Source organism: Chiloscyllium plagiosum, chromosome 14, assembly GCF_004010195.1.
Source record: "Chiloscyllium plagiosum isolate BGI_BamShark_2017 chromosome 14, ASM401019v2, whole genome shotgun sequence".
Lineage (NCBI taxonomy): Eukaryota > Metazoa > Chordata > Chondrichthyes > Orectolobiformes > Hemiscylliidae > Chiloscyllium > Chiloscyllium plagiosum.
Genome location: NC_057723.1, coordinates 79,938,201 through 79,950,057, shown reverse-complemented (window position 1 = coordinate 79,950,057; position 11,857 = coordinate 79,938,201). Strand labels below are relative to the sequence as shown.

General features: G+C 43.3%; 1 protein-coding gene across 1 annotated transcript in view; it reads right to left on the bottom strand.

Annotated features, from left to right (window-relative positions):
• LOC122556838 (shootin-1-like) overlaps positions 1 to 6,592 on the bottom strand; it is a 119,354-nt gene extending 112,762 nt beyond the window's left edge. The window contains 1 exon segment of the mRNA XM_043704073.1: positions 6,423 to 6,592. Coding sequence (XP_043560008.1) covers positions 6,423 to 6,506 — 84 coding nt within the window. The 5' untranslated portion in view covers positions 6,507 to 6,592.
• Positions 6,593 to 11,857: the final 5,265 nt, after the last annotated feature.

Genomic DNA, 11,857 nt, shown 5'->3' with positions numbered 1-11,857 from the left:
AAAGGGGCAACTTTTTCATGCAGAGGGTGGTACGTGTATGGAATGAGCTGCCAGAGGATGTGTTGGAGGCTGGTACAATTGCAACATTTAAAAGGCATTTGGATGGGTATATGAATAAGAAGGGTTTGGAGGGATATGGGCCAGGTGCTGGCTGGTGGGACTAGATTGGGTTGGGTTATCTGGTCGGCATGGACTGGTTGTACCGAAGGGTCTGTTTCCATGCTGTACATCTCTATGACTCTATGACTCTATGAGTCAGATCCAAATATGGGCTTTACCTCAGAGCTAAAGATGTTGTAACGCCTTTGAGTTCAATAATTGTCGTAAGCAGCAGTGTTGGGACATTAATGCACTATAATGTACAATAATATTAACAATGGGTTATTTGACAAAGCACTTACAAGAAGGTTGTCAGCACATTGATGTAATCTGAATGGGAAACAAGCACAGGTAGCTCCATAGAATTAGCTACAACAGAGGTCAGTCTCCTGTGAGTCAATGCAGACAGCAAGTCGGGGAGAATTGTGCAATAATAGACACAGAAGGTCCACTGTGTCTCCCTCAACTTTTTAAAAAGAGTTTTCACTTTATTCCACCTCCTTGATCTTTCTCCATGGCCATGTCCTTTTCTTCTCCTTTCTAAATATATATCCACTTTTCCTTTTTGGACAATTACAGTTGTAATTTATTAGATTCTATTTCACACAGTACATTCCCAGATCATTCAATTTCTGCACAGTTTGCACTATTCGTCAGTTATTTAAAGTCTTTCTCCTTTGATTGCTAACCATCTTGCCAGTGGGAACAGTTTCCCTTGGTTTACTCTAGCAAAGCCCTTCACAATCTCTCTCCACAGATGCTGCAGAAACTGTTGAATTTCTCCAGCATTTTCTTGTTTGTTTCAGATTTCCAGCAGCAACAGTATTTTGCTTTCACCTCCCCCGCCTCCAATATTCTTTTCTCTCGGGGAAAACAATTCAAACTTCCCTAGTCTCTTAACTCTTAATTGAATTGGTTCATCTCTGGGACCATTCTCATAAATCTTCTCTGCATTTCCTTCAAGGTAAAATTTATGACCCATTTCTAGCTGTCCCAAGTACATTAAGAATCCTTCCTATAGTTTGGAACTGGAGTCATGTATAGATCAGATTAGGTAGAGGTAATAGATAATCTTCCCTTTAGGACATCAGTGAGTTTTGTTTTCAAACAAGGATTCAAATTTCAATTTCTAATTTGCCATGATGGACTTTGAAGCAGTGAATAGGAACTTTCACCAGGATCAGGAAGTCAGGGCCTGTCAAGTGGGCTCTGAAAACTGCATCCCTTGAATTGGGAGGAGTTTTGAATTTTGAAAGGGCCAGTGGGCAAAAGGGAACACGAAAGCTACTTATCACCAATTCACAGTTTAAAGAGCTTGTTCAGAGTCCTGTATGTACACGTGTCTTCAAGAGTTTTCTGTTGAACCCAGACAGTATGTGAATGCACAACTGTCAGGTTTGCTGTTTAACCCATATCTATTCCTCTGCAGTTGTCTTGAAAATAAATCTGTGGGATTCACTGGCGGAATCGCTGTTCCTTACCTTGCCCTGTGAGGCTGCTCACCTCCTCCACAGCCTTCTCCAGAACTGCGGGCTAATATCAGTAAGACACTGGCAGTCCCCAATATGGCTGCTACCTACCTTTGACTGGAAGCAGTCGGTGCATCCCATTCACCTCCTGGTCACCTAAGCCATTTCCCTATAAAGATTCAGTCACAAAAGTGTCACAGATTGGGTGTAGGGTCAGGGCACAGAACTCATTCAGGTTCCAGGTTCTGACTAGTATTGAAAAATTGTCCCACGGTGTAGTGCAGTACAACAACATATATCTACATGGTGCGTTTAATGCAATGAAATCACCAAGGTTCTTACGGGAGGATGATAAAACAAAGTATGATGCTGAACCATCTACATAGATTTTAGGTGAGATGAATTCGATGTGGACAAGTTGGGCCGAGGGATCTGTTTCCATCTCTATGACTCTATGACGAAAAGCTTAGTCAAAGAGATACGCTTGAAAAATGTGTCATAAAGGAGGAGGAGATTTGGAAAGGCAGTGAGGTTTAGGGAGAGAATTCCAGAGCTATGGATTGACGGTGCAGGTACCAATGGTGGAGCAATACTAATCAGGAAAGTGTAAGAGGTGAGAATTGGAGAAACACAATAATCCCAGGAGGTTGCAAAGTTGGAGCAGATTAGACAGGTGGAGGGCTTTAGGAACAAGAATGGAAGTATTAAACGCCCGGATGTGGTTTGGGGGCAGGGTCTGTTGGGGTGGGGGGGTGGTGACGTAAGGTATTAGTTAAGTCGTAGGCTGTACTGTTTTTGATGACCCCAAATTAACACAGGCCACAGAATGGGAAAGCAGCTAAGCGTGTGCTGGAAACGTGAGACGACAGGTAACAAATGCATAACTGAGCTGACACAGACACACTGTCGGGAAACTGGTCTTAGTGCTGGCAGGAATACGGGGTTAGAAATTCGGGATCAGATGTGACATCAGCAGACCACAACCATGAGCTTGCTGCAACCAAAATACCCACAAGGACAGGATCAGGATGGCGATCACTCGAAAGCTGAACAAGCTCAGCTCATCTTAAGGATTTCAAATGAGCAATTAGGAGTTTTCACTATCCACCACCAACAGCTAAATGTATTGTCACATTTCTCCTTATTAAATATTGAACAGAGTTCAGACAAATTAAGAAAGATAAATCAGTGTGCCTGTTGATAGCCTTCAATACTCTGAAAGGTTCGGATTGAAAAAAATGACTAAGTCAAATGCTTAAAGCTCTTGAGGGTCTTTCCAGGAGTAGAAGTCATTATAGATAATGGTTTAGTTTATAGAAATAGAGTTATGTTCAGAGATAAGTTTCTATAGCAGAGCATAGTAAGAAACTCAGTACCCTGTTTGAACGATCATGTCGGTTAAACTTAGAGTCATAAATGAGGTTCATTTTGGGTCTTAACTAAATGCAGTATGTGGGTCTCCTATCAACATCTGATGGATACAGAATGTTTTCAAAGAGAGTATTCTGGTAATAGCTCACTGAAATGATGTCTATTCTGTGAAACAGTGTGGAAGTAGGCCATCCAGCTCTCCAAAGAGCATCCCACCCTATCCATGTCTTTCCCATGGCCAAACCACTTCACCTGCATATCTTTGGACTGTGGGAAGAAACCAGAGCACCCGGAAGAATGTGTAAACTCCACATAGACTATCGCCCAAGGGTGGAATCAAACTCAGGTCCCTGGCACCGTGAGGCAGCGATGCTGAATACTCAGGTAGTTCTCAGGTAATGTAATCTGTCCTTCTAAGTTGCAACGTTGATTGTGACCAGCCACTGGAGATGCTTTAGACAGAGGAAAAGTTGCTGAATGGCCATGGTTAAAGATATAAGACAGAGTTGGAATGTCGTTATAAAATTTAGTAATATAAAGTTAATAGAGATGTGCTTATTATCTATGTCTCTGAGCAATACAGACATTTGTATAAAAGAGATGTTATCTTTTGTTTTGTTTCTCCATGGTAGGGGAGCATCGCTGGCATGACCAGCATTTATGGCCCAGCTCTAATGGCCTTTAAGAAGGTTGTGGTAAGTCCCTTCCTTATATCGCTGCCCCCTGTATTGTGTAAGCGAGAGAGGGAGTTCCAGGGTTTTGATGCAATGACAGTGAAAGTGTGGAACAGTGCTGGAAACGTTTATCTCAAACAGCTCACTATAGCCTCAAAATCCTCTTCTTCAACCAGGAGGTTCACTATTGGGCTATTCTCACAGTTGCCTTCAAGCTCACACCTACACCTTGGGTTCAATTCTCTTCCTTTAGATCCGTCATTTCTTTATCCTTTACCATGTGCTTTGGTGAAAATTATGATCCTATTGAGGCATCTTTTGGGATTTGTCTCAAAATTTTGGGAACTTTGTCCCTGTATTCTGATGTTCTCCATAAATTTCCACTCATTTCTATCTTCATGCTCTCATTATGGTTGGGTCCTTTGTGTCCCGTCTAAAGTTGCACAGGGAGCTGTAATAATGTGCTAACTTTGTAATGATTGTACAGTCAACTTTTATTTTAGTCTTTCTAAAATTTGTCAACAGAAAAAGAGTCAACGTTTCTTTTTCATTCACGTGACATTAGCGTTGCTAGGTAGGCCAGTATGTATTGTCAATTCCTCATTCCCCACAAAGCATGATGTGGAGGTGCCGGTGTTGGACTGGGGTGGACAAGGTCAGAAGTCACACAACACCAGGTTATAGTCCAACAGCTTTATTCAAAATCACAAGATTTCGGATTGCTGCTCCTTCACTTAACGTGACGAAGGGGCAGCATGATTTCTTGTATCTTTAGCCACTGTCATTCAGCAACATTCCCTCGTGGAAAGCATCTCCAGTGACTGGTCACAATCAACGTTGCAACTTAGAAGGACAGATGACATTACTTGAGAAATATTACCTGAGAACTACCTGATTGGTGGTGTCATGTGACTTCTGACCTTCCCGACATGGCAGTTAAGCATCAACCCCATTGCTGTGGGTCTGGAGTCACATATAGGCCAGACCAGTTAAGGATGGCAGTTTCCTTCCCTAAAGGACACGAGTGAACTAGACACTCAACATTTTCATGGTCATCATTAGACTCTTAATTCTGCACTTTTATAAAATTTAAACTCCACCAACTGACATGGTGGGATTTTAAGCCAGGTCCCCAAAATGTTATTTCAGTCTCTGGATTAAGAGTTAAGCAGTGAGGCGGCAGTGGCTCAGTGGTTAGCACTGCAGCCTCACAGCGCCAGGGACCCAGGTTTGATTCCAGCCTCGGGCTCCTGTCTGTGTGGAGGTTGCACATTCTCCCCGCATCTGCGTGGGTTCCTCCCACAGCCCAAAGATATGCAGGCCAGTGTGGATTGACCATAGGAAATTGCCTGTAGTGTCCAGGGATGTGCAGCTTGGATGAAAAATGCAGGGCTACAGGGTAGGGAGTTGGGTCTGGGTGGGATGCTCTCTGGTGGGGTGCTGTGGACTCAATGGGCTGAAAGGCCTGCTTCCACACTGTTGGGAATCTATGGCAAAGACCTTCCAAGGTGAACGACCTGCAAATTCCATTTAATAGCTTGAAAGAAACTCCAAACTAAGCAATGTAGAACGGTTACAACAAGACAAGATCCCAAGCTGTGCGTCCATGCCTTTATGTGAAGTTGAAACATGAAAAGGACCAAGAGCAAAGTATTAATTGTTGATCAGCCAGCACAGTATCCCATAGCCTGATTAACAAGCAGTGGCCCCGTTGCTCCCAGCACTGATAATCAGCAGCATGTAGCTGATGGTTTCATACATCGGTCTCCAGCCTCCAGTTATAGAAGCAGCTCCCTTTGTATTGTAACCTGTAAGGCTGGCCATGAACTTGGAAAAAGGATGAAAAAAAAACTAAAGGATGGATTTGGTGCAATGATGCTGTGGGTCAAGAGGAGCCCCACCACTCCTTTTAATTTGTATGGACAGAGAATACGTTTTCCTTCCCTTTCCACCACAGGTATAAACATATTCTTCCAATAATCATTTATGCCTTCAGTCTCCTCCTATCACAAGAACACAGAGCGCAACAATAAAGAAACCCCTGTCCTTTTTTTTCAAAAGCATCTTTTATTCTGATCACTTATTTTGCATTATTTCATGAAAACATTTCCATCTAAGGGATTTACTCATAGACCCGATGTCTGGTCATTTCTTTTTGTTCCTGAATTACAAATCTGTTTAGCTTCCTCCCTTTCCCTATTCATAGCTTCCTGCACATATTCTTCCCACCCCACCCCACCCTCAAATGGTGCGGAACCTGGATATTACATGTTTGTATTATGTCCTGGGCTGTTTGCAGTGACTCTCTATAAAGCAGCCAGTCTGTCCTCTACATTCAACACTTGCCAGAGAGACAAGAGACTAGCCAGCAAGTCAGGCAGATAGCCAACTCCCTGATACACACCTAATCAACCTTCCGAGGTAACTCAATCTGTCCCTGTTACTGAGCTGCAAGAACACTCAGTGCTTCAAAATGTGAACATTTGTCAAATTTTTTTTGATTTTCAATATGCAAAAGCTGACAATTATAGACATTTCATGCAATATTAGTTGAAAGGGGTTAAGATAAGCTGCCTTTCATTGTCAAGGTGTAATGTAAAGACCAGGTGGGACAATAAATATTAATATATTCTACACTTAACATATCAGTAATCAGATACCATCACTTTATGAAAGCATTACTGCATGCAGTAATTATTATACTAGCAGAATATTTTTATATGATTGTAGGCTGATGTCTTCAAGGTATCAAGCTGTATATAATCCCATTGTTGGAAGCTAAAGAGGCAGACATTTCATTTCCACCTACCTCCACTTTCATTTTCCCCGTTTCATTCTCTTCTCCCTGCTCCTGTTCCTCACTGATAGCTGGGGTGGAGGGGCAAGGTAGCATGATAGCGAGACAGCACCAGAACAGACTGTAGCCAGCAGCTGCATGAGACAGCAGCGAGCAGACTGAGCATGTCTAGTGCATCAGCACTTTCTACCACTCTGCTATTTGATAATAGCTGAGACTGTCAGAAAAACTGGCTCCCTCCCACTCAAGCCCCCCCGCCCCTCCCTCCATACACACCATCCCTTGGGATTCCTTGTGGATTGCACACCGACATATTCGGAACAGGAGCTCCCTCCCCCATTTCTAATAATGAGCACCATTCAAAGGCATTAATCAGTCTCTCCCTGCATTGTACAACAGATACATTATATAATCTACCCAACAGCTGCTGTGGGTACCCTGATGCCTCCTCACTGGATAATTCCCCCCACCCACATAAAACAGAGGTCACTGACATGTTCAGCCATTTTCAGAAATTAATACTTTGTAAAGACAACATTTTCTTACACAGTTCCAGGTTCACACTTTTGTCACACGTCAACTTCTGCTTCTTTTGTTTTCTCAATAATATCATGATTTTTAAAACAAAAAATGCAACAATTCGACTAAACCGAAGTTTATTATATTGTTGATTCAAGGTTCCTGGAAGAATCTCTTTGTAGATAGGATGGTGAAGAAGGCGTTTGGTTTGCTTTCCTTTATTGGTCAGAGTACTGAGTACAGGAGTTGGTCATGTTGCGGCTGTACAGGACATTGGTTAGGCCACTTTTGGAATATTGCATTCAATTCTGGTCTCCTTCCTATCGGAAAGATATTGTGAAATTTGAAAGGGCTCAGAAAAGATTTACAAAGATGTTGCCAGGTTTGGAGGATTTGAGCTAAAGGGAGAGGCTGAACAGGCTGGGGCTGATTTCCCTGGAGCGTCGGAGGCTGAGAGGTGAACTTATAGAAGTTTATAAAATCACGAGGGGCATGGATAGGATAAATAGACAAAGTCTTTTTCCTGGGGTCGGGGAGTCCAGAACTAGAGGGCATAGGTTTAGGGTGAGAGGGGAAAGATATAAAAGAGACCTAAGGGGCAACTTTGTTACGCAGAGGGTGGTACGTGTATGGAATGAGCTGCCAGAGGAAGTGGTGGAAATTGGTACAATTGTAACATTTAAAAGACATTTGAATGGGTATATGAATAGGAAGGGTTTGGAGGGATATGGGCCGAGTGCTAGCAGGTGGGACTAGATTGGGTTGGGATATCTGGTCGGCATGGACAGGTTGGACTGAGGGGTCTGTCTCTGTGCTGTACATCTCTATGACTCTATGATGAGTTACAGTGAAAAAGAGTAAATCAGGTAGATTTTGCAAGGTGCACAATACTGAGTCCTGAGCTCCGAAAATCCTTGGCACGTGTGTGTATTTGAGATGGGAATGCATTCTGATATAATTTTATTCTAAATGTACCAAGAGTTTATTTTTTGCATTTTCCATTGTGAATTCTGGGTGTAAGGAGACCTCAAAATGCCAAAGCCAATAATATTTGTCACACTAAATATCATTCAACAATGGTGAATCGACAAGGAAATGAGAAATGAACATAAAATGCTGGAGAAACTCAGCAGGTCTAGTAATTGCCAAGAAGAGAGAAACAGAGCTCACATTTTGAGTCCAATAACTTTTTCAGAACTGAAAGGGGCCGGAAATCGATGATTTTTTAAATGCTGTTGACAACAAACCACCCCCTTCCCTAAACTTCAGTTCTGAAGAAGAGTTGCTGGGACCTGAAACATTAACTCAGTTTCTCTCTCTCTCCACAGATGCTGCCAGACCTGCTGAGTTCCTCCAGCATTTTGTGTTTTTATTTCACATCTCCAGCATCTGCAGCGTTTTGCTTTTATTTAAGAAAATGTGGAAAATCAGGTCTCAAGGTGATTTCCTTTTGTGTTCTGTGTTCCTCGATCACACTTTTGTCAGTAGATGTGACAATTAATGCTACAACGTCATAACATAATGTAAAGAAGTAACTGCAGCAGTACTTACCACAATATTTATTGCTTTGCCAGAGAGAATTATTGTTTATTCAGTAAATGCGCTTGCTAAAGTTATTTGTCTGTTTGTCCCGCTGAATAAAATCTACTGTTGTACAAGATTAATGAGGAAAATTACTGCCAGTTATTACAAAACACAATGAAACACTGGGGACTGCAGTGTGTTCCAGGGATCAGAGGCGTACACCCCATAGGACTGGCTTTGGGCATTAGGTTTTTAAGTGATGGATTCCTGGCTCTAACCCTCTCATGGAACTATGTTTAATATAAAAGCCCTAATTGGGTAGGGGACAAACTCAATGTCAAATTAAGTGGCACTAATTACCTCCAGGAGGCAGCCAAGACAGGGAGCAGCTACTTGGACCCCAGCCAGCACTATCATGTTGGATAGAATGAGCCAGGAGCTCAAGTAAACATAGACAGTGGTCAGCCAAACACAGAAGAGATACAGCACTAGACCCAGAGCTAGATAGCCTGGTAAACTTGAACTTCATACGAATTCAGACAAGCTTTCTGAGTTGGGTGGCACAGTGGTTTAGTGGTTAGCACTGCTGCCTCAGAGTGCCAGGGACCTGGGTCCAATTCCAGCCTTGGGTGACTGTGTGGCATTTACACATTCTCTCTGTGGGTTTGCTCTGGCTTCCCCCCACAGTCCAAAGTTGTGCAGGGTAGGGTGGATTGGCCATGGAAATTGCCCAGAGTGTTCAGGGATGTGCAGGCTGGGTTGGTTAGCCATGGGATTGCAGAGATAGGGGTGTGTTGCTCTTTGGAGGATTGCTGTGGACTCAATGGGCCAAATGGCTGCTTCAACACCATAGGCATCCTGTGACTCAGAATTTTCAAATGTCCAATGGGAAGCTAAGAGAAGGTGGGAACCCACTTTCTACCAGTGCATGGCCCAGTAAATCCCTGAAGGGGCTTGCCCAACTGGAAATGAGATGGTTGAATGTTCATGTTGCTGAGTATATTTCATGTTGCCTGCAATCATCAGGTTCAATGCAGGCACCTCATAGAATCCCCAACAGTGCAGGTAGAGGCCATTTGGCCCATTGACTCTGCACTGACCTTCCAAAGAGCGTCCCACCCTATCTCCGTAATTATGCTACCACATTTAGCATAATTGACCCACCTAGCCTACACATTATGGGGCAATTTAGCATGACCAATCCACCTAACCTGTATACCTTTGGAAGGAAACAGGAGCAATCAGAGGAAATCCACGCAGACACGGAGAGAACGTGCAATCTGGTGGCAGCCATACAAATCGACAGAGGAGTTCTGACTGAGGGAAGGCCCTCTGATTTGATGGGCTACAATTGCAACATTTAAAAGGCATCTGGATGGGTATATGAATAGGAAGAGTTTGGAGGGGTATGGGCCAAGTGTTGGAAAATGGGACTAGATTGGGTTGGGATACTTGGTCAGCATGGACAGGTTGGACCGAAGAGTCTGTTTCTGTGCTGCACATCTCTATGACTATGATTCTATGTCATAGCTACTGAGGTTGAAGGAGGAAAACAGGGAGGAAGTGAGGGGCGAAGGAGGAAGAACAAGGCAAAGGGGAAATGAAGAGTAAGAGGGGAGAAAGAGAATAAAAGAACCTGGACTCTACTTGAGCAAACGGAGTTATTTCACTGAGGTGTGACAACAGAGATTACCTCATGCAGACCCATGCCTGGTAAATGCCCCGTGATGGCTTCATTCTGTGCTGGAGGGTTTTGTGAAACTTAAAATGGTGTAGCAAAGATTTACAAAGATATTGCCAGGGTTGGAGGATTTGAGGTACACGGAGAAGCTGAATAATTTGAGGCTATTTTCTTTGGAGCGTCAGAGGCTGAGATGTGACCTTTTGGAGGCTTATAAAGTCATGAGGGGAATGGGAGGGAGGGAATGTCAAGGTCTTTTTCCCAGGGTAGCAGAGTCCAAGACCAAGACAGCTTAGGTTTAAGGTGAGAGGGGAAAGATTTAAAAGGGACCCGAGGGGAAACCTTTTCACACAGAGGATGGTGCATGTATAGGATGAGCTGCTAGAGGATGTAATGGAGGCTGGTTCAATTACAGCATTTAAAAGGTATCTGGTTGGATACATGAATAGGAAGGGTCCAGAGGGATATGGGCAAATGAAACTGGATTAATTTAGGTTATCTGGTCAGCATGAATGAGTTGGACTGAATAGTCTGTTTCCATGCTGGAGAACTGTATGGTCCTCAAAATGAGTATCGGATTTGAAACTGACTACTTGATGGAGAAGAGCAATTCTCAAAGGTCTTGCACACCTTTAGGGAAGTCAATCACAAATACAGACATAATGTCGAGTCAAAGCCATGGGTCTGGGACAAGTTGCTGCAGACATTCTGCTGCCTGTTTAGGCCTTGACAGGTTCTGAGGCATTAGCTCACAGTGTCTCCAGGGTTGCTGGTGACCACCACTTGCTGCCTGAGTTGGCCATACAGAGTATGGTCAGGGAATGTCAATGGCAGCCTGATGTACAGCTATAAGAGTATGTAGTGCTGGAAAAGCACAGCCAGTTAGGCAGCATCTGAGGAGCAGGAGAGTCGATGTTTTGGGCATAAGCCCTTCAACAGGATTCTCTTGCTCCTCGGATGCTGCCTGACTGGCTGTGCTTTTTGCAGCACCACGCTCTTCAACTCTGATCTCCAGCATCTGCAGTCCTCACTTTCTCCATGATGTACAGCTACAGCACATAACAATGACTCCAGTGAGGCTGATACTTATCTTTTGAAAGCCAGACCTGGGACATCATTATCTTTGTTCTGCAGAGTGAGACCACCCTATGGTCCTCAGCTCTTCTGTTGTCCTGCCCTTGGTGCTCCACACTTGCACCCATGATGTTCCTCTGTTTGATATTGTTATGACCAGGGCTTGCGGAGTGTACTGATTCCTTTCCCAGTCCCACTCCTCCACTGGTTAGCACACATTTGCCTGAAGACATAGTTCTCTTCAGGCTCCTCCCAGCTCTGACAAACTCTGAGTTCCATCACCCTTGAACTGTCTACAGAGATCTTACAATAAGTCAATTTCTAGGCAGAACAAACCCAAGTAACATTAGGCCAACAACTTCCCTGAATGTTACCATTTTCACAGTTTGCTGGCTTACACAGTGCGAATGGATAGAAAAGAAACAATGGATTTCATCACAAATTAAAGATATCAATCATACAACAAGGATTGTTCAAAAAATAATGTCACTTCTTTATTTGAAGCTATCACTATATACAAACAGAGTTAACTTAGAAATTAAATATAATGCATGTGATTTTTATTCCTACTAATTATAGATTGACAAGATGCCAAAGGACAAATACATCACAATCTGTTGAGGGGGCTGTGACTGACAGCAATTTAAGG